At 33.1% G+C, this 23,360-nt stretch overlaps 1 protein-coding gene across 3 annotated transcripts in view; it reads right to left on the bottom strand.

Annotated features, from left to right (window-relative positions):
- The window catches only part of CARF (calcium responsive transcription factor), a 71,387-nt gene that overhangs the window by 11,883 nt on the left and 36,144 nt on the right, over positions 1 to 23,360 (bottom strand). For 2 of the 3 annotated variants that reach the window (XM_024738369.1, XM_024738370.1), the window contains 8 exons: positions 20,835 to 20,978; positions 18,925 to 19,158; positions 17,103 to 17,265; positions 16,076 to 16,139; positions 11,551 to 11,681; positions 10,794 to 11,163; positions 8,580 to 8,757; positions 5,264 to 6,057 (listed from right to left, as the gene is read on the bottom strand). In XM_024738369.1, coding sequence (XP_024594137.1) covers positions 8,639 to 8,757; positions 10,794 to 11,163; positions 11,551 to 11,681; positions 16,076 to 16,139; positions 17,103 to 17,265; positions 18,925 to 19,158; positions 20,835 to 20,978 — 1,225 coding nt within the window. In that variant the 3' untranslated portion in view covers positions 5,264 to 6,057; positions 8,580 to 8,638. Of the gene's footprint in view, positions 1 to 5,263; positions 6,058 to 8,579; positions 8,758 to 10,793; positions 11,164 to 11,550; positions 11,682 to 16,075; positions 16,140 to 17,102; positions 17,266 to 18,924; positions 19,159 to 20,834; positions 20,979 to 23,360 lie in introns of those variants that run through there. The other variant, XM_024738368.1, reaches the window with a different exon arrangement.

The following is a 23,360-nucleotide window of genomic DNA, read 5'->3' as shown; positions in this document are numbered from 1 at the left end:
TTTCTGATAGAGTATAATGAAGGAATACAAAGTTTTTTAAGGAAAAATATGGTTGAATAATTTCCCAATTTGATTAAAACTATAGATCCAAGAAGATCAAGAAACCTAAACACAAGAAATGTAGGGGCTTCCCTGGTGGCGCAGTGGTTGAGAATCTGCCTGCTAATGCAGGGGACACGGGTTCGAGCCCCGGTCTGGGAGGATTCCCACATGCCACAGAGCAACTAGGCCCGTGAGCCACAACTACTGAGCCTGCGCGTCTGGAGCCTGTGCTCTGCAACAAGAGAGGCCGCGATAGTGAGAGGCCCATGCACCACGATGAAGAGTGGCCCCCGCTTGCCACAACTAGAGAAAGCCCTTGCACAGAAACGAAGACCCAACACAGCAAAAATAAATAAATTAATAAACTCCTACCCCCAACATCTTAAAAAAAAGAAAGAAATGTAAAGAAAACTACATCAAGGAATATCATAATGAAGTTGCTGAAAAAGTGATAAAAAGAAAATATTAAAATCAGCCAAAGAAAAGAAAGACACATATTAAAGAACAAAGATTAAAATGATAGCAGATTTCTCATTGGAAACACAGTGGAGCAGCAATTGTAAAATAAAGGAAAAAACTATTAACTTGGAATTCTTTATCCAGGGAAAATATCATTCAAAAATGAAGGCAAAATAAAGACTTTTTCAGACTGATAAGTCTGAAAAATTCATAAGCAACAGATCTACCAGAAAAAAATGTTAAAGGAAGTTCCATTTAAAGGAACATTAAAGGAAGTAAAAGGAAAAATGACTCCAGATGGAAATATGGATCTACACAAGGGAATGAAAAACAATGAAAATAATAATTATGTGGGTAAATATAAAGATTTTTAATTATTTAAATCTCTTTATAAGATAACTGATTATTTAAGGTGTAAATGATAACAGTATACTGTGGGGTTGATAAGGTATATGGAAATAAATGTATGACAACAATAGCACAAAGGTGAGAAGGGAAAAAATGGAAGTATACTATTTTAAGAGTCTTACACTTATGTGAAATGGTGGAATAGTACTTGACGTTACACGGTGATAGCTTAAGATGTACAGTATAAGCACTAAAGCAATCATTCAAATAATGAGAGTTACTGCTAATAAGTCAATGAAAGAGGTAAAACTGAATCATAAAAAGTTCAATTGCACCAAAAGAAGGCATTAAAAAAAAGAAAAAAGGAACAAAGTATAGATGGACAAATAGAAAACAAATAGCAAGATGGAAGACTTAAACCCAACCATATCAATAATAACATTAAATGTAACTGAAACCCAACAATATATAGAACAGGATAAGGCATCCTGATGAATGAGTACAATCTATTCCGGGAATGCAAGGATGCAAGGCTGTTTTGCCCTTTGAAATTCAAAGTCTCTCACCATATTGAGAAACCTAAAAAAGGAAAGCCAAATAACCATCTCAATATATCCAGAAAAAGCACTCGATAAAATCAAATATCCGTTCTTAATAAAAACTCTCAGCAAGCTAACAACGTAAGGAATCTCACTCAATTTGATAAAGGACTTATGCAAAAATTATGGTTAACATCACGCTTAAAGGTGAAAGATCAGAAACAAAGCAAGGATGTCCACTCTAGTCACTTCCAATTAAAATTGTACTTTAGGTTCTAGCCAGTGTAATAGTTAAGAAAAAGAAATAAAAGGCATCCAGCTTGGAAAGGAAGATATAAAACAGCATGACTGTCTATGTAGAAAATCTGATAGAATCTACCAAAGAGCTATTAGAACTAATATATGAGTTTAGTAAGGTTGCAACATATAAGGTCCATATAAAAAATCGACTGTATTTCTATATACTAATGCAAAAATCAGATGTTGAAATTAAAAATAATACTATTTATAACATCTTAGTGATAAATCTGACAAAAGACATGAGACTTCTACACTGAAAACTCTAATACATTGCAGAGAAAAATTAGAGTCAATATTAAAATTTCAATTACCCCCAAATTGATCTATATATTCTACATAATTCCATCAGGCTTTTTGTTTTTTAAGAAATTGACAAGGTGATTCTAAAATTCACATGAAAAACTAAGGACTTTAGAATAGCCAAAACAAAGTTGAAAAAGAAGAGTAAGATTCAAGGACTTACACTACCTGACTTCAAGACTTATTAAAAAGCTGCAGTAACCAAGACAGTGTATAAAGCTACAGTAACCAAAACAGTGTGATATTCAGTATCAAGATAGAAAGGAGTTGTTCAATCCCAGTACTACTCACATTTTAGGCCAGATAATTTTTCATTGTGGGAGCTGTCCTATGTACTCTACGATGCTGAGCAGCATTTCTGGCTTCTATCTACCAGAAACCAGTGGTATCTCCCCTGTTCTGACAACTAAAATTGTCTCTAAACTTTGCCAAATGTACCCTGGAGGCAAAATTGCCCCAGTTGAGACCACTGAGATAGATGACAGATCAATGGACGAGAACAGAGTCCAGAAACTGACCCACACATATGTGATGAATGGATTTTTCATCAATGGTATAAATTCAATTCAATGGAGAAAGTATAAATTATTTCAAAAAATGATGCTGGAACAAACAGATATTCATATGCCAAAAACAGTCAATCTATGCCTTGCCCTACGTATACAAAAATTAATTCAAAATGGATCATGGATCTAAATGTAAACCTAAAGTTATAAAACTTGCAGAAGAAAACAAGAAAACCTTGGGCTAGGCAAAGATCTCTTTGATACAACATGAAAATATCATCCTTAAAGAAAAAAAAGATAAATTAGATGTTATCAAAATTAAGAACTTCTGTCCTTTGAAAGATTCTGTTATGAGAGTGAAAAGATAAGCTACAGATCAGGTGAAAATATTTGTAAATCACATTTGTAATACTGGACTTGTATCTAGAATATACTTTTAAAACCTCTATAATGAGAAAACAACAATTAAATTTAAAAATAGGTGAAAGATTCAAACAGACACTTAAAGAAGAAATACAGATGGCAAATGAAACATGAAAAGATGCTCAACAATACTGGTTATTAGAGAAATGGAAATTAAAACCACAATGAGCTACTACTACACACCTATTATAATGCCTAAAATTTAAAAGCCTGTCCAGGGCTTCCCTGGTGGTGCAGTGGTTGAGAGTCCGCCTGCCAATGCAGAGAACACAGGTTCGTGCCCCGGTCTGGGAAGATCCCACATGCCGCAGAGTGGCTGGGCCCGTGAGCCATGGCCGATGGGCCTGCGCATCCGGAGCCTGTGCTCTGCAACGGGAGAGGCCAAAACAGTGAGAGGCCCGCGTACCGCAAAAAATAAAAAAATAAAAGTCTGTCCATACCAAGTGTTGCCTATTAATATAGAGCACCTGGAACTCTCATACACTGCTGATTGGAATGTAAAATGGGACAATCACTTTGGAAAATCATTTCAGAGTTTCTTAAAAAGTTAAATTTATACCTACCATATGACCCAACCATTCTACTCCTATATTTACCCAAGGGAAATGAAAGCATATGTCCATACAAAGATTTACACAAATGTTCATAGCAGCTTTATTTGTAATAGCCAAGAAATGTAAACAACCCAATGCCCATCAACAGCTGAATGGATAAACAAATTATGGTATATTCATACAGTGGAATACTACTCAACAGTAAAAAGGAATGAACTATTCATACATCTTGTGACATAGACGAATCTCAGAATAACTATGCTGAGTGACAAAAGTCAGATTTTAAAAAGGCTCATACTATACAATTTCATTTTTATAAAATTGTAGACATAATAAATTGACCTCTAGTGACAGAAAGCAATTCAGTAGTTGTTTGGGGATGGTGGGGTAAGGGTGGAGTCAGGAAGAAGTGGGAATGGATTACAAAGGGGCACCAGGAATCTTTTGGGGGTGATAGATATGTTCCTTATTTGACTGTGGTGATGGTTTCATAGACATATACATACATCAAAACTTACCAAATTGTATACTATAAATATGTGCAGTTTATTTTATGTCAATTACATACTTAAATAGAGATATTTAAAAATTAAAACTCTGCTGGTATCTAACTCCCATTCTCTCCTCTGGTTTTAGAATTCTTTTGATAATTGAGATATAATTGACATATAACATTTAAGGTGTACAATGTGTTAACTCGATAATTAATATATTGCGATATGATTACCACTGTAGCTTTAGCTAAGACCTCTATCATGTCACATAATTATTATTTCTTTTTTGTAATGAGAACAATTAAGATCTAGTCTCTGAGCAACTTTGATGTTTATAATACAGTATTGTTGACTATAATCACCATGCAGTACATCAGATCTCCAGGAATTATGTATCTACTAGTTGCAAGTTTGTACCATTAAGCAACATCTCCCCTGCACTCTTACACCCATATCACATTCTCAAAGGTTTTCCATATTAATCATACAGTTTATTTTTCTCATAAATCAATTTAGGGTTCATTAAAAAATGTGATTTTTTTAAAATTCTGAGTTAATTCCTTAAGTTTTTAGAATTCAGTCGGCAATGGATGTTATATTATTCAACAACAGAATTCATAGCTAACACGTATGTGGCAAAAGTATACTAGGCTTTGCCATTACCATTATGTTAAATGAGTAGAATTACAGATATTTAGATAAAAATAATACACTATTTAAGATGTCTCAAGCCTAATCAGTTGCTGGGGAAGAGATGATGCAGTCCCCCTCTGGAGAGAGAGTAAGATATTCTATGGTCCTGAAAAATAGGTAGAGTGGAATAAAGGGAAAAAAAAAAGCAAAGAGGGAAAAAATTAATGATTTTGTGACTTTCAAAAGTATGTGACTTTTTAAATCACATACTCCTGTCACTACCCCAAAAATATAAAACTGTACTTGAAGATGTTATAATGCCAAAATATGGGGGGAAAAAAGAATTACTTACACCCTATTAAACACACTGTTTTAAAATGTTGATAGTTGGCTGAGTTGAGAGCACTGAATGCATATATATCCCCAAACATAATGATAACAGGAGTTACTGGTAGTTATGCTTAAAAACATTCAGGTTCCAAATTGAACATAAATCTCTAGCCAAAATTCTCAGGTATTAATGTGTTTATTCAGCATCTTCAAGATGAACAAAATTACCACTATGCTCAGGAAAAGTATAAAAAGGAAACTAACAAGCTTAAGAAAAAAGTAACAGTATTTTTAATGAAAAAAATTACATTATAACAAGGACAGTAAACATTTACTATATATATATATATATATATATACACACACACACACATATACACACATTTTTTAATTTTTTAAAAAACCCGGTACAAAATTAAACTGCATCTTTCTCATATTCACATGATTAAGTATGTATTTTGACAGGATATAAAAATGAAACACAAGCTGGTAGGCCTCAAGATTAGAAACTCTAATGCAGGACCATATCACCAAGACTATTTTCTATCAGTTTCGTGACTTTTAGAAAACATTTACCTTGTATAAGACATAAAGGCTTTTTCTTTTAAGTATGTTAACTGCCTACACAGAAAATCAATATTGAGGGAAGGACCCACCATGTCTGTGTTTATCTATAATTCACTGTAGTATATATAATGTTCACTTGGAGGCTTACTTATAATGATAACTACAATAAAGAAACAAGCTCAGCTGTAATTATGAATTCTAACTGCTTGTTTTGAACATCCAACTTTCTATTATAGATATTACACCTTGTAATACATGACACAAAAGAGCATATGTCAAACTTTGCTGCAGAGCTGTTAGGAAAATGCCAAATACAGATACTGAAAACTTTATGCGCTGTATTTAATACCCTGTGCATTTTAAAATTAACTGAATATTTAAAAAACGTAAACATACTTTTAAAAAAGCAATGCTAAGCACCTTTAAAATACAATGCCAATATACTGTGACTGAACATGCATTTGGAGGACAAATTAATTTTTAAAAATTAATTTAGAAACCATTTTTAAAGAGCTACTCATGAAAATACTTACATGAAAATATTGATAGTTCCAGTTCCTACCTAAAAACCAAAAGAGTATACAATTAGGGATTTAAACCTTCATGCTCTTTTTTTTTCTTTTTGTTTGTGGGGAAGATTCACTGCAACTTTCTGTCCTCGTAAAAAAAGTATCAGAAGAGACATTCGCATAGAATTAAGTGAGAAATGTTTTTAAACTATGTTTTGTTCTTGACCAAGTGCTAAAGTCTGGATCCTCTGACATCTCTCATCCTCCTAAGTAACTGACTAGTTTGTATCTTAACAAGCATTTCTCCTTAGCAACATCAAAAAGGAATGTCTCCAAAGTAATATAGTTCAATAAACTATAATAAACTATCGTGATTAATGAAAGGTAAAGATCTATTATTTAAAATCTTGAAAGAAGTTTCCATAAAAACTAGAAATAACAAATGAAATGAATATTACCCACAATGCAACACTAAACTATAAATTAATTGGGACTTATACCCTTTAAGTACACACAGACTAAGAGAAAACTGGGCTTGAGGTAACTAAGAGTTGCGGGGTTTTTTTTTGCTGTACGCGGGCCTCTCACTGTTGTGGCCTCTCCCATTGCGGAGCACAGGCTCCGGACACGCAGGCACAGCGGCCATGGCTCACAGGCCCAGCTGCCCCGCGGCATGTGGGATCTTCCCGGACCAGGGCACGAACCCGTGTCACCTGCATCGGCAGGTGGACTCTCAATCACTGCACCACCAGGGAAGCCCTAGAGCTGTGTTTAACTTAGCATAACATAGATTTGGCAGCCTGCCTCTATAAATGCTGACATCAAGTATTTTCAATTCTTAGGAAAAATAAAAGCAATTCTTATTAAAAAATTATATATGTAACTGAATATTAACTTTGCATTAAATATAGGTATAAATAACTTTTATGTTAAATAGGGTATAAATATAAAGAGCAAGGAATTTTATAATTCCATCTGCTTCTAACATAACAGTGCTTTATACTTAGATACATGTTGTGTACCTGAAACAATTAAAGTGAATTAAGAATGGGAGATTGAACTTAGAAAAGCCAAAAAGACTCATAGTTATATAAAGTATTAAGGTTAAATTTTATATTCTGCATGCTTTGAATATTAAACATTAATATCCATTGGAAATGCTTATTACTTTTAAATAAAAATTTAAATATACCCACAAATGATCTCCGGGGGAAAAAAAGGCTTTAGGTTGATTTCTTGACAGCTATAATTGACATTTCCAGTTCGCCAGCCTTATAGAAACAAGTAGCTTATAATGAATATACTGATTAGTACTTATTCAGTATTTGAAGTAAATATACTTACAAAAAGACTCATATTCATGTAAAGTATTAAGGCTGAATTTCATATTATATTCTGTATGCTTTGAATATTAAACATTAATATCCATTTGAAATTCTTATTTTTAAATAAAAATTTAAATAAACCCACACATGGTCTCTACAGGGAAAAAAAGCCTTTAGGTGATTTGACAGTTATAATTGACATTTCTAGGTTACCAACCTTCTGGAAAAGAGAAGCTTATAATGAATATACTGATTAGTACTTGTTCAGTATTTGAAGTAAATATGCTTATTTAACAAGCAAATATAACACACCAGTTGTTTTAAAGTTTTAAATATGAACTAAATTTTCAACTATAAATCTTTACCTTTAAATACTATAAATTTTAATACCATCAATTCATTAAGAACTCTGGCACAGAAAAATAAATACAACTTAAATTCTTTTCTAACCAGAGCTGAATCTTCAATACAAAATAGGGGAAAAAAAAAAAGAAAAATCTTCTGCTGATATGAAAAAGTTCCCCTAATTATCTGTTAACACCAGGGAATTCTATTATTCTTTCTGAATTCTCTCAATTTCTACATTTTTCAACCCATAAGTAGTATTTTAACTACAATACTGTATAAATCCATGCAAAAAACATTTATTTCTCTTGCTTATCTGATTCAAGTTAAAACTCTCAGTACTTACCAAGACACTGTAAATTTCTACTAGATGACCATTGGTATACTACTGGTTTGTAGTTTTAAGTATAAAAATTAGAATGGAAGAAGCTAAAATGCAACCACATAGTTTTCACAGATGTGAATGTTGGGCTTCATGTTATGATGTAAAATCTGTTGTTTTTCTTTCCAAATGAGACAGACCTCAGATATTCTCCCGTCTGCCAATTTTAAAATTTTCTTCACAACTTTAAAGAGGGAATAACTCTTTCAGAACTCAAAAAAATTCACCACACACACACACACAAACTCACATACTTTTTTTGTTGTTCTTTTTTAAGAACCAAAATTAATATCTAATTTCCAGAGGATGAATTAGATAAGTGGATACGTTCAGATGACCTTTTGAAATACTGGCCTTATCAGATAATCAAAAAGCATAAGAATTATACAAAATAAGAGGAATAAAATATCTCTTAAGGTAAAAATAGGGAGTTAGCAACAAATATGTCAGTTTTAAATTAAAGCTGCTCATTAAACCAGTCTTCAGTCCACTTATCACAATGCTGCGCTTTGATAATATTCACCTTCTTTTTTATGACATCAGAAGTCACCAGAGTTGTAAATTCTGAAAAGCTTCAATAATTTATGTAGCAGACAATTTCTTACAGTCCAATTTTTTTTTTGCTTCCATAGATAATGCTGGTTCTTTGGGTTCTTGCTTAACTTGGTTCACAGAAATGGTACCTTCTGGACTTTCTTCAACTTTAAAACCGAACATAAAAGAAAAACCCTAAGGGTTAATATAATTTATAATACTGGAATCTTTAGAATTATATGAATTTAGAAGCAAGGCAAAAAAAACAACAACAGTAGTTTGGGAAAAGAATCAAGTAATTTAGAAAATCAGCTGGTGTATTTGAGAACTCAATGCTTCTGACATCTTAACGGTCATTCATATTAAATTCCTTCAGTACGGAAAAAAAAGAGACCAAGAAAACTGCAAAGTTACACTCTTCAAAAGATTCTTTGACCAAAAATCAGTCCATAATTTGATAAAATTATGAGGAATATTTCATATTTAAACTCAACTGTCTTTAAAAATATGTGTGACTAAAAGTCAGGAAGCCTCTCATTATTTGAAAATGATTTTTTTTTTTTACAAACAGCAAACATATACTACAAATCCACTGATGTGTTACCATTCTCATATGGTCTCCATACTCACTCAATGTTGTCTCCCTAAAGAAATCACACTACTTAAATACTTCAGAAAAAATATGCAACATCTTAAATGATAGCTCTGACTTAGCTGCACAAGCTATGTGTTTGCTTATGCGAAACATTTCAGAATGTACTACCATTCTGATTTCAAAGTACTTATGGCCAAATTAATGTAAATGTAGCAAACCAGCAACACTACTGTGATCTGGCAGGTGGGATACCTAAGATAAAATCTTTCTCTTTCTCAGGAATATCAGTTTTTCAGTTGCTATGGGGAACCAAGGTCAAGGGGACTATACTTGCTCAGAAAAGTGTGTCGAACACACCTAATGCTTGTCACATACAGGTGTGTTAGAGTTTAGCCTACACCATATCGAGAAAACCAGTAGAGGATGGATTTGAGTGATCCTGAGAATTCATATTTAGGTGAAGTAGTCCCTAAAATCATGATCTAACTTGATAGATCATGCAAGTTCAGATCCGAAGAGGGACTCCTTTAAGGCAATCTGAATTACAGCTCCCAGAAAACCTTGGCACAATGGACGGACAAGAGATCTTAGAACTGGAAGAAGTTTTGGAGGCAGACAGATCCGGGTTTAAATGCCCTCTCTGTCACTTACTAGATGTGATTTTTTAGGCAATTACTTAACCTCCCAGAGTCTTGGTCTCCTCACTTGTAGAATGGGGACACTACTAGCTATTTCATGGAGTAGTTGTGAGGATTAGTTCATGTATATTCCTTTTCTCTCTCTTCTCCTAAAGTTCCTAAAGACAACTGCCACAGCCCTCTGGAGAAATTTTCTTAAAAGTATGCTTCCTATAAATTTAAAAGCCAATGATTTTTTTCTGGAAGGCACCATCTCACACATGGAGGGAAAAATGTATGTTCTAAGGATAATTTCTATGAAGACTTTTGTTCTTCAAAGCAAACTGCAGATCTTTTCCCACAAAAACGCCCAATCCAGAACAATTTGTGTGAAAAGAAGTGGCATAGGTCAAGTAGCAGTTAACAGAATTTATTACTATGTTGACTGGGTTCATTCCAAAGTGAAGGCAACAAAATCTTGGATTAAAACCAAGTTCCCAAGTCTTACTAGTTCCCTTTCAATTTCTATAGAACTCAACATTTAAGTCTATAACTCAAAATCCTCCTTTTAACCTTTACATCTGCCAACTTCATCCCATTTTTCTTTGTGTGTGTGTATCAATTTTTCCATAATAACCTTTACACTAAATAGTTTTCCTTTTAGAGTTTCTCTAATTTTTTTTCATGCATTCAAAAATGACCTTCCTAAAAAAAAAAAAAAAATGACCTTCCTGATTTCACATCACCACAGATTTTCCATGTAAAACTAGGTAATTAGGGAATGAATAATTTTGATAAAGAAAAACATTAAAATGTTTAAAAGTTATTAAACTCATGGTCACCAAATTTCTTCCCTTTTTCTCCTGGTTTTACTGGATTTATTAATATATTATAAACCCACTGAGTAGAAATGACAGTTTTTTTCTCTCTAGTGTAATAGTGATGATAGTCCATAAAGGTTAAAAAAAATAAAATCATGATTTTAACTTACTAAGAGCTGGGTGGCTGTCTATAATCTGTATTGGAATGGTCTGAACATTTCCCAGCAGAATCCGATGAACATTTCCTTCCAGATTCTCTGTATCCTCAACATCTCCAACTTCCACCAGCTGATCCACTGCAACCAGATTTTGATCGGGTCCTGGAAGGTTACCCATGGTAGAGGAAATACTATTGTTTTGGGTTAGGCATGTATCTGTTTGAAGGCAATGAGTTTGACCAAGCAGCAGAGAATTATTATTCATTACAGCACTTCCTACTGAATCCAGAAGTCTTGAAGGACTGGAGGAGGGGTGATTATTTACTGATATCAGAGCTGGTGATCCATCAGAAGATGTGAATCTTGGTTGCAACTGCAAACCCTTTTGAACCGAAAAGAGTTACATCAAAATGTTTGAATTTACTATGTATGTTTTTCTTATCAAATATAGTACTCTTTTGACACAAAATTGGAATAAAAGCTAAGAGTATAGCTAATAACAAATATTAAGTGAGGACAGAAACAAGAACCAAAGGAAAATTAGTACAACTAATTTTATCGCATGCATAGTCAATTCAAACTTTTCCAAAACATATTGTTTGAATTATCATCTTAAATCAAGACACAAAAAAGTCAGAAAATTAATGATGAAAACATCTTTGATCATCTTTATAATTCTATAACAATTCTGTTAAATCCCTAAGAAAAGAGGGAAGATTGAGGAAGACCGATAAGGGCCCCAAATTTGGCTATTACACTGGATACTTACCTGTAGTTGTGTGAATATTTTTGGCTGAAATGAAGAAAGTGAGGAGAGCAAGTGCGCTGGCTCTGGAGACAAAGAACCCCTTGTCTGATTTGTTTCCACTTTGCTGGAAATTGCTTCTCCTTGTGAATTTCCTAAATTATATAAAAAATAAACTATTAAAACAAAGTAATTTTTATGGCTTCTAGGATATACTTTATTACAATCCTTACTATCAGAAATGGAATAGGAAATAAGGTCAAAGGTTTGAAACGGACTTTAAGAAGTTATCTAGTCTACTATTTCCAGAACCTGGTAGATCATCAGAATCACTAAACTTTAAAAAATAAATTCCTAGATTCAACCTCCAGTAATTTTAATTCAGTATATCTAGGAAGGGATGTAAGAAGCTATTTTTTTCCTTAAAAGATTCTACACCTGTAGTTCTAATCTAGTCCATTTTTTTCATGCTATAATGCTGGACCTAAGCTTCTCCAGATGTGGAACACCTACTGAATATCTCAGTTACAAACACCAAACTTAACTCATCTTCGATAACCCTAGTGCCTAGGACAATGCCTGGCATAAAGCAGGTCTTCAATAATAATAGTACTAAATTTCTTTCAATAACTCATTTTTGAATAAATGAAGAAGAGTAAAAATTTTTCTTTTCTAAATATCTCAATTTTTTTTTTTTTTAAATATCTCAATTTTAAAGTAATTGCCCTTCAGGAATTTGAGTCCTTCTCATGTAATTCTTATATGTTAACCCAAATATATTCATCTCTTTAAGGTAATCAAAAACCAATTAAAACCAATCATCAACAACTATTTATTGCTCCCATACTGCATATTGCACCCGTGTAACCGAGTAATTTTAAAAAATGGTCCTGGTGTCAGACAAGGATGGATTTAAGTGCTGGCTTTTCTCTGTAGCCTTCAACATTCTATTTAACTCAGTTTCTAAACTTCAGTTTCCTCATGGGTAAAATCAGGATAATAAGAGAATTTTCCTCAAAGGATTAACAGTACTCTCACTTTTCTTGGCTGCTTCATTTCTAACTGTCCCACCTCACTATGCTGCAGTTACCCGCTACTATGATTATACCTGGGACTATTATTCCACATGTAAAATCTCTAATTCAAACATCCCATTCTCTGATCACAACCTCTATTCTTCCAGGGATTTTGCTCAGGTACTCTACTACAATTCTGCTTCAACTTCATGTGAACCTCCAGTTAACTAATTCCTCAGTTTTCTTCAGATCCATCACTGTCTTCCTTAATAAAATTTTCTCCCCATCCAGCTTAGAGTCCTGGGCTTATAATTTTAGTCACTCTCTTGCAAATACCTTAAACTCCCTTTCCTCTCTGTCCTTTGGTCATAATGCCCTGGTAAAATCCTAATTCTGGATGAAAATGGCTTCCAGGGCCTATACATGTAAAGCTGAATGTCACTGAAGAAGAAATTCGCTGTCACTACTAATACCAATTCATGATCATCAGCCTCAATAGGAACTTCATGTATATGACAATCTTATAATGTTTCTCTCACTCTATATCAGGGATGATATTAAATCTCCATTTTCCTCAAATCTTGGTCACCCTTCCTGTGATCTTTTCTCATTCTTAACACTTACTTAAAGAGAAAAGAGAAGCTATCAGATAGAAATGTACTCAACTTCCCATCACCAAACCTATCAAGTACCTTCATCTTCATCTAGCTCTTCAGGTCTCTCCTTTCCTAACATACCTTCCCTCAACCCCATACCCACTTCATAGCAAACTTTTTGAAGTGGTCCACACTGTCCCTGCTTCTTTATTCATCTCCCATTCACTCTTCAGCTACGCCAATATGGGTTCCTTCCAATCCACCTCATTGAAATGATTGGTACTCACGCTTTTCCAAACTTAATCACAGGATCTTTTTCTCTCCCCTGCTACCAATACCCAACTCTTATGCCACGACTGCTGAGCTCAGTAAATGCCACTGTCAGTCAGTTGCTCATGGAAGAAACTCAGGAGTCATCCCAGATCATTCCCACTTTTTTACCTCCTACACCTATTCAATCAATAACCAAGGCCTTTGAATTCAATTTTTTAAATAACTCTTAAATCTGCCTAATTCTAGTATAAATGTCACCAACTGTAATCTATACCACTATCACCTTTCACTTGGACTGCTGAAAGGGCCTCCTAAACCTGTTTTCTTTAACCAGTTTTATCTCTAAGCATTGTCTATACTTTACACTAGCTTTCTTAAGTTTCTTGGACACAGCAAGCACTTTCTTGCTCAGCCTTCAAACATGCTATTCCTTTGACTGGCAAATTCCTATTCATTCTTCAGTTCTCAGTCTAGAGAATAGGGAAGGGACACTTGAGAAAGTAACTTTTAAACTAAGTTGCATGTCACTATCACCATTCCCATACAATTTGGCACAATTCTCTCATGGCACAATTCGTAAGGGTAATTCATTAGAATATACTGTAGTGCCTTTTTCTCTTGCTAAACTTTAAATTCAATGAAGCAAGAAACTTACTTTTTTTTTAGGCTCAGCATTTATCACACTGAGTTAATATACATAGAACAAATGAATAACTCTGAAGACTTTGTGAATTTTTTTTTTATGTTACTGGTGAAGATACTATGATTTTAATTAATTACATATTAAATGTTAAAAAAATGCAACTGAGGAGGGAATTCCTTATTTATATTAAAAGGTAAGTTACCAAAAATTCTATTCTTTTTTTTTAACATCTTTATTGGCGTATAACTGCTTTACAATGGTGTGTTACTTTCTGCTTTATAACAAAGTGAATCAGTTATACCTATACATCTGTTCCCATATCTCTTCCCTCTTGCATCTCCCTCCCTCCTATCCTCCCTATCCCACCCCTCTAGGTGGTCACAAAGCACCGAGCTGATCTCCCTGTGCTATGCAGCTGCTTCCCACTAGCTATCTATTTTACGTTTAGTAGTGTATATATGTCCATGTCACTCTCTCACTTTGTCACAGCTTACCCTTCCCCCTTCCCATATCCTCAAGTCCATTCTCTAGTAGGTCTGTGTCTTTATTCCCATCTTACCCCTAGGTTCTTCATGACTTTTTTATTTCCCTTAGATTCCATATATATGTGTTAGCATATGGTATTTGTTTTTCTCTTTCTAACTTACTTCACTCTGTATGACAGACTCTAGGTCCATCCACCTCACTACAAATAACTAAATTTCGTTTCTTTTTACGGCTGAGTAGTATTCCATTGTATACATGTACCACATCTTCTTTATCCATTCATGCGATGATGGACATTTTTGTAGTATAGTCTGAAGTCAGGGAGCCTGATTCCTCCAGCTCCGTTTTTCGTTCTCATTGTTGCTTTGAATATTTGGAGTCTTTTGTGTTTCCATACAAATTGTGAAATTTTTTGTTCTATTTCTGTAAAAAATGCCAGTGGTTGTTTGATAGGGATTGCATTGAATCTGTAGATTGCTTTGGGTAGTAGAGTCATTTTCACAATGTTGATTCTTCCAATCCAAGAACATGGTATATCTCTCCATCTATTTGTATCATCTTTAATCTCTTTCATCAGTGTCTCCTAATTTTCTGCATACAGGTCTTTTGTCTCCTTAGGTAGGTTTATTCCTAGATATCTTATTCTTTTTGTTGCAATGGTAAATGGGAGTGTTTTCTTAATTTCACTTTCAGATTTTTCATCATTAGTGTATAGGAATGCCAGAGATATCTGTGCATTAGTTTTGTATCCTGCTACTTTACCAAATTCATTGATTAGCTCTAGTAGTTTTCTGGTAGCATCTTTAGGATTCTCTATGTATAGTATCATGTCATCTGCATTTGTGAGTTATTTTATAGGCAAAGTGACTCTTAAAGGTTAATAAGCCAAAGAATAAAAAAAAATTGTACTGTATATAATTATTAATTTATTCTAAAGCATCTATTTAGGTGTTAACTTCTTAGAAGCCATTATGCTAAGAACTAGGTATATTAATTTGAATAAAATATGATTCTCATATCATAATGAAAGATACATATGCATAAACAAAGGATACCATGTTAAATGCAGAGATAAATACAAAAGAGTGAATATCCATCTGTACATAGGGGGTGAAGTTAAGAGAGCATTTAAAGTCAAAGAGATTGCTATATGAGTAATGAGAGGAGTTCGCCATACAGAAGAGGAGAAAAGACATTTCTAGAAGAGACATTTCTAGACAAAGACATTTCTAGAAGAGAGAACAAAAGGGTTGAAATAAGCTTGGAATATTGAGAGAGCAAAGGAGTAAGAACATATGAGAAAAAACAAACCATACAAAAAAAACCATACCAAAAAAAAAGGAAAGCTGATTATATAGAAGGAAATTTAAATAGCTGGAAGTATTTTGATAAATCCTAACATAGTTGCTCTTGCCTCTTTGGGACATGGTTTCCTTATCCATAAATTAGACGAGATAAATTAGATGACATCTTAAATGTCTTCCAATTTTAACACTGCTTGATTTTATATCTTAAAATTATTCAAGATAACCTACCTTCTGCAAGTGTAACTGTCACAGTCTCTCTGAGAATATTCCCACTATCTGTAGTCCACTGAAGCTGAAATGGGAACATTTACTTCAGTAAAAAGAACAAAGCATTTATTTTGAAAACTATTTTAAAACAGCAATGCAGCTGTCATATCTTATTCAGTCATAGTATAAATGTGCTTTATTCTGTAATTACTCTCTTTATTTGTTCACATTCTCAAAGTATTAAGTATATTTAACTATGCAAATAAATTAGCTTCCTAAGGTCAGATAGCAAGAATTTGGATAGCAAGTGTAGATGGCAAAGACTACTGCTAACCGAATCTGTTTTAGTTCCTGAATTTTGGATAGTGAATAACTAAGAGTTTTGGACAGAAAAGAATAGTAGCTCTAGCTTTAAAAAGTCTCAATCTATTCAGTTACTGAATTTAGAGAGTAAAAATGTATAGAGAAAAGAATACTGCTACTTGAGATTTTAATGCCAAAATCACTGCTTGTATTACAATTAGCAGTTCCTGGGTAACTACATTAATCTCTTCAGATTAGGTAAAATTTTCATAGAAATGGCCACTTTTCTGGAGAAAGCTACAGTATCACAGTGTGAGGTAAACTTTATATCCATAGACGGCATATAGAACCAACATCATCACTTTGTGTATTCAACTCTGAACTATTCTATTTAAACTTGCTTCTATTGAAATTTTAAAAAGAGGTGGAGATAAACACAGTATGTACTCAATAAATATCTGTTAAATGAATAAGATATACTTTTTACAGAGATAATATGTGTTTAAGTGAAGATTACTATTGTTATTATAGTCAGGGTTAGAAATTCGCTGATATTTCTTCTTGTGAGAGTAATAAAAAATATTTTAGTCAAATCATTATCTGAGAGTTCATAGTGTTCACATTTTGAGAAAAAGATACTATCATTTTTCCTTATATCACAGTTACTTTTATGGCCTAATAGCAATCATTCATCAGCTGAGAAAGATTGTTGTAATAAAACAAGGAATTACAGTTGTAATCATACCGTTGCTGGAATAATCTCTGAGTTATATACATTATCTCCATTTCTCAAGGATTTCTGTACCTCATGGATGTGATTTTTTATATCATTTACAGTTGGAAAAAAGGATAAATTATGTCTTTCAGGTACCTCATCAGGTTTGAACAGTTCCCTTTCCACAAATTTTCTATGGAGAATATAAAACAGAATAAAAACATAAACAATCTAGCAATCTAATTCAGCTCAAATGACGAAGAGTTCTCTTTTAGTATAAACTTCTAAGTATGGTTTACAGCTTTATAAGTAATTTATATTTTTCCACTTTTTTCCCATACATTAAGTCATGGAATTCATGCAGATTAAAGAAATGTAATATTTTCATTGGTTAAACACCTATATATCTTAGAATGAGCTTTGATATTTTTATGAATTTAACGAAATCACTATTTTCAATTTAAATATAATATGTTTTTGAATGCCTGGCACTGCACTGAACACTTCACATCTAGTATCTCCTTTAACCCACACTATAATCCTGTGAGGTAAGTATAATCATCATTCCCACTTTACAGATGAGAGAACTGAGGGCTACAGAAGGTAAGTATTGCTTTGGCCAAGAAGTTCGTTTGGGTTTTCGTAAGCTGTTAGGAAAAAATCCGAATGAACTTTTTGGCCAACCCAATCATTTTCCCAAAGTTATACACCTAGCTAGTAAGTAAGGGAGACTGGGCCTATACCAAAGTTATACATATAAACATCATGTTTCATTGCTTTCAAAAGTCATCAATTAATATATGAAATACGTCTGCTCAAATTTTACAAGTAGACAAATGAGAAGATAGAAATAAAAGGCAGCATTGCCATACGATGGTTATAAAAAATAAAGATATAAAAGAAATGATAAAATTCAATATACATATTCTTTGTGCATTACATTCAGTAGACCACATTGAAGAGCTGTATTATACCTCTGTTTTTACAATATAGGTTTAGTAAAATAGTGGATGGCTTACCAAACTTTGGCTCTGTTCTAAGAATGCCCCAATGAAAATAAACATAAAATGTCTAAGAAAGCTGCTAAATAGAAAAGTCATGTATTAATTAAGAAATAGTCCTGGGAAATACTCATTGTGTTGTTCAGATCAGACTACACAATAACCAGAAGGAATAAGGTCAGTTAAGTAGCAGAAATCATGCTGGAGAGCACAGGCTGTAGTCAGACCTAGATTTCAGTTCTGCCTGTATATCTTTAACCACCCTGAGTCTCCATTTCCTCATCTGCAGAATGAGGATAAGTACACAAACTTCATGAGTCATAAGAATAAATGAGATCATACCTATAAGTGCTTAGCACAATAGCTGGCACATACATACTAAGTGCCACATAATAATTATTATATCCTGAGAATCAATAAAATTAGACCAGAGTACTATCTATAAAATTTCATTAAACAAAAAAACTATCCACATTCTTTTGTTGTAATAAAATTTAATTGCATTTCAAACAGGTTAAAAAGTATCTTGGCCCACGTTTTAAAATCTTTTCTACAAATTTTTTTCTGTAAAGGTATTTAGTACATAATTCAATGTATATATCATTTAGAAATAGTCCAATTTGCCAAATCTGAATGGAATATCTCAAATGAGTAATTCGAATCATTACTTATGGCTTGCCAAGCATCTGCAGAAAAATGATCAGTTCATAAATAAGATTATTTTAATAAATTAATAAACTATATTCCTTATCTACTCTGATAGCCTATATCCTGGAAAATGTCTATAATATTAAGTGTATTATTTAAACCAACAAACAGAAATGAAAAAGAACAACTTGTTTCTACTATACCTTAGCTGTTTCCTTACTGCATACACTTGCTGTATTCCCTGTGATACTAGTTCTTGAATTTTATGTGCTACTTGAGGATGCAGACGTGAGGGTAATGTACAGTTCTCATCTCTAACTGCAGTTTCCTCTTCTTCAAGAGAAGACATAGGAAAAGGGGAAGGTGATAAAGCGAGGCAGGGAGTCTCTAATTCGTGATACTGATGAGCTTGCTGAGTAGGTAACTGTACATACCACCTGACAAGAAAAAATATTTAAAATTATATTACTAGACAAAGGCAAGAATCAGGCCTTCCCTGGTGGTGTAGTGGTTGAGAATCTGCCTGCCAATGCAGGGGACACGGGTTCGAGCCCTGGTCTGGGAAGATCCCACATGCCGCGGAGCAACTAGGCCCGTGAGCCACAACTACTCAGCCTGCGCATCTGGAGCCTGTGCTCCGCAACAAGAGAGGCCGCAATAGTGAGAGGCCCACGCACCGTGATGAAGAGTGGCCCCCGCTTGCCGCAACTAGAGAAAGCCCTCGCACAGAAACGAAGACCCAACACAGCCAAAAATAAATAAATTTAAAAAAAAAAAAAGCAACATCATAGTTACTTATGTTAATACTCATCAGGAGAAGGAATCATTGTTTAAGAAAAATTATGATTATATATTAAATAAATTTAAAATTTTTAAGTAAATTAAATAAATATAAATAAAAGTTAAAATGTTCTGTCTTAACTCTTCTAAGATTGGCTTTATACCCAATTAAATAAAAATCTTTATAAACCTTTATAGACTTCTACTATGTCTGTAAAGTTAAGGAGGGTGCAAGATTTAGGTATACATGAAAATGGTATTTAAAATTTCATATTAAGTAAACTTTACCTCAAAATAATGAGATTTTAAAATCATCTTTTGAATTGTGTATTTTCCCATTCTTCTACCATTTTGTTCCCAAATTACAACTTCTGTGTTGTACGTATAATCCTCCTAACCAAAGAGTGGATATAATTTAGTGCCTACGAAGATCGAGCTACGTGAGGGAATCTTCTCAGACAGGAACTCAACATACTGTCCCCATAGCCCTCCAGCTCCTTTTGCCCCAATGAGCAAGAGAATCAACTAAAAGGTGAACACAGATTTCTTACAGCCATGCAGTAAAACAGATTCTAGGAAAATGAACTGATCTGATAGGATACAGTTTTAATAAATATCTTTATACAAAATGCTTGCACTGCCTGATATTGCATGAAACGGAGCCTACCTAAAAATTATACAAAATGTTCTCCAAACTGAAGAGTCTAATTATTGACTGTATTTATTTTTCATATATCCGAAATTTTTTCTAAAGATCACATAAAAACTGTATTCCATACACTTAACCCCCTTATAAATTCTTCACCTGGACCAGCACATAAAGGAAAGTAAGAAAGAAAGCTTATTTCTCTAAATAAGAAATATTTAAATATTTAAATATTTCTTATTTAAAACCTGAAGCATAAAAGATATAAAATGGAATTTTATATAGGGCTTATATAGGGCTTATGGCTGCCATAAGTAATCAAAGATGGGTTTAAAAAATATATGTAGGTGACTGCAAGTTCAGTTCCTAATAAGTATCTGAAAAAACGTACTAAATATATAATAAAATGTGTTGCTAAATATGTATTTATCATTTGGGGAAAAAACTTCCACATGGTATAAAGAATGCTTTGGTTAAAATTATTCACATTTGGACGATAAACTCAATTGCTTATACAGTGGTAAATCATTTTAATACCTAGGGAGCAACTAATAAGACATCTATCTACCTTATAAAAACCATTTCTTAATGAAATAATTGGGAAACATAATAATTTCTCTTATTACAGAATTCTTCCAAATGGAGCGAAGTAATTTGTAAAATAAAAGAACAATATAAATGTCATACCTAAGAACACCACCAGCATCTACCAAGTTCTTCTTTAGCATGTTAAAGGCTTTTTCCTGCTCCATTCGGATTATTTTCCTGTCAATTTTGGGGTCTGTAGGAACTCTATATTCAGGAAATTTCTGTACCTTTTTAATGTAAATCCTTTTTATAAGAAAAAGAAGAATTGTTTTCATTATACTACACCTCAAGACTAACTTATCAACCACAAGTTTACTTTAGCATTAGTTTAGCAGAGTTTAGAGAAAATTCGATTAATCTAGAAAGCATTCAGATAATTATGTGAAAGATATGCCATATTTTCAGTGTATAATACTCAGCAATTTAATAATCATTACTTTAGTAAAAATGTCTAAATATTATGAATATTAACTTTTTTTTTTCTGGATCTGTCTCTTCTCCATTCTCCCTGAAGCTGTAAACACCTCACACCTGGATTACTTTACTACCTGCCTTCTGGAGCCTCTAGGCCTCCAGTCTTCCATTTCTTAAATCCACTAGATATATCAATGCCACAATAATTCTTTGCATTTGTACTTCTCTGTTGAAGAATCTATCTGTTCTTTAATCAAGCACAAATTTCTTAGCATTCAAGGCATTCTATATGATTCTAATTTATTTACCCATCTTTTCATCACTTCAAATATAAAACTGCTTTTCCTGTGAAGTTTATCATCTCAATGTTCCTTCCTCCTCTGATACCAAATACACAATCATGCTATATCTTGCTTTATATCATTCTCGTACCCTACCATATCTTCCTTCTAATTCTCTACCTATCAAATTCAATCTAAACTTCAGTATCCAGGTTAAGTTCCATTTTCTTTCCTGTTAATGAGTTTGCTAGGATATATTCCTTCTCTGAAGACAGTTAGCTAATCCACACATTTAACATTATATACAATACTATTATGTTCTCTTATAGTTTGTTGCTTCCTGATCTACCCCAACAATATTTTAAGTTTCCCATGATTAAATAAAATCATATACCTCTTTTAGTCTCCCCTCCTTCCCATGGCACCCAATGTTGTTGCTGGGCACAGAGCAGATACTCAAAAAGTACTTATAGAATGATAGAGAATAAAATTATCTCTTCACGTATAGATTTTCTCCCAAGTTATATCTAAAGTTCTACATTGCTCATATTTAAAAGCAATGTTTTGTTTAATGGTCTACACTGCTTATATTTAAAAGCAAAGTTTTGTTTAATGGTCAGGTTTAAATATTGTCTAAAGTTATCATTATCAGATTAAACATGAAAAGTCTTCGTAACTGGCTTTAAAAACTTCTTGAGAATGCTGGGGTTTGTGATATGAGATGTAATGCTAAAATAAAATGTTTCAAAGCTCAACTAAATCCAACATTTACGTGTTATTTAAAAAGTTTATCTTATGATTTAAAACACTTTCAATGTGTGAAAAAAGAATATTAGTAAAGAACAAAAATCTTTTATTGGTGAACATTTTTCATTCTCAGCCACAGCAATGACTACTCAGTAGTCCTATTCTACCTAAAACTTACTCTGCCGGTCTTCTACATTGCTGGTATGAATATAATTGGTAAAATCACTCTACAAAGCAACTCTGCAACACCTGTCAACATTTAAAAAGAACGCAACACTTGCCCTAGCAATTTCATTTCAAGGAATTTATTCCATCAATATACTTACACAAGTGTACAAATAGGTACAATGTTATTAGCTGAAGCTTTGTATATAATAATAAAGAATATTTTCCAGAGCCTACATGTCCATTGTTGGAGGACTAATTAAGTAAATGATAATTCATCTATAAATGAGATATTATATACCTATTAAAAAGAAGGAAGCATGAAAATAACATAATTTATATGTCAATTTTATCTCACTTTTTAAAATCAGTTGATCAATCAATAAAAAGAAGTAATCAGTTCATTTAAATATAGACATGGAGCCAACTTTGAGATATACTGAGAATGAAAAAAAATAGAGTAAAACAAGGTCCTACTGTATAGCACAGGGAACTATATCAATATCCTGTGATAAACCATAATGGAAAAGAATATGAAGAAGAATATTTATACGTATAACTGAATCACTTTGCTGTACAGCAGAAATTAACACAACATTGTAAATCAACTATACTTCAATAAAAATTTTTTTAAATGTAGAGTAGTATATATCTCTACATTCACACTAGTATGAAGCATAATAGCTGTGCAGCAAATAACTACAATAGGCATTCAGAATGGAAATGTATCAATGTGAATTCATAGCCGAAAAGAAGGTATGCTACTACCCGAATTTAAGGAAAGAAAATATTAGTAATCTTTACTGAGATCTTCAACATTTATGACGGTAGAGTATATACCTATATGCATATACACAGAATATCTTTGCAAGGTTACTCAAGAAACTGGTAAGAGTTGTTGCCTTAAAGTGGGACATAGGAAGCAGGGGTAAGAGGAAACAGATTTCACTGTATGCTTTTGGCACTGCTTAAACTTAATAAAAATGTGCATATTAGCTATCCAAAAATAAGTACTTAA

Source organism: Neophocaena asiaeorientalis, unplaced genomic scaffold (assembly GCF_003031525.2).
Source record: "Neophocaena asiaeorientalis asiaeorientalis breed wild unplaced genomic scaffold, Neophocaena_asiaeorientalis_V1.1 scaffold258, whole genome shotgun sequence".
Classification (NCBI taxonomy): Eukaryota; Metazoa; Chordata; class Mammalia; order Artiodactyla; family Phocoenidae; genus Neophocaena; species Neophocaena asiaeorientalis.
The sequence above is the reverse complement of the archived record's forward strand: the minus strand, read 5'-3'. Positions and strand labels throughout refer to the sequence as shown.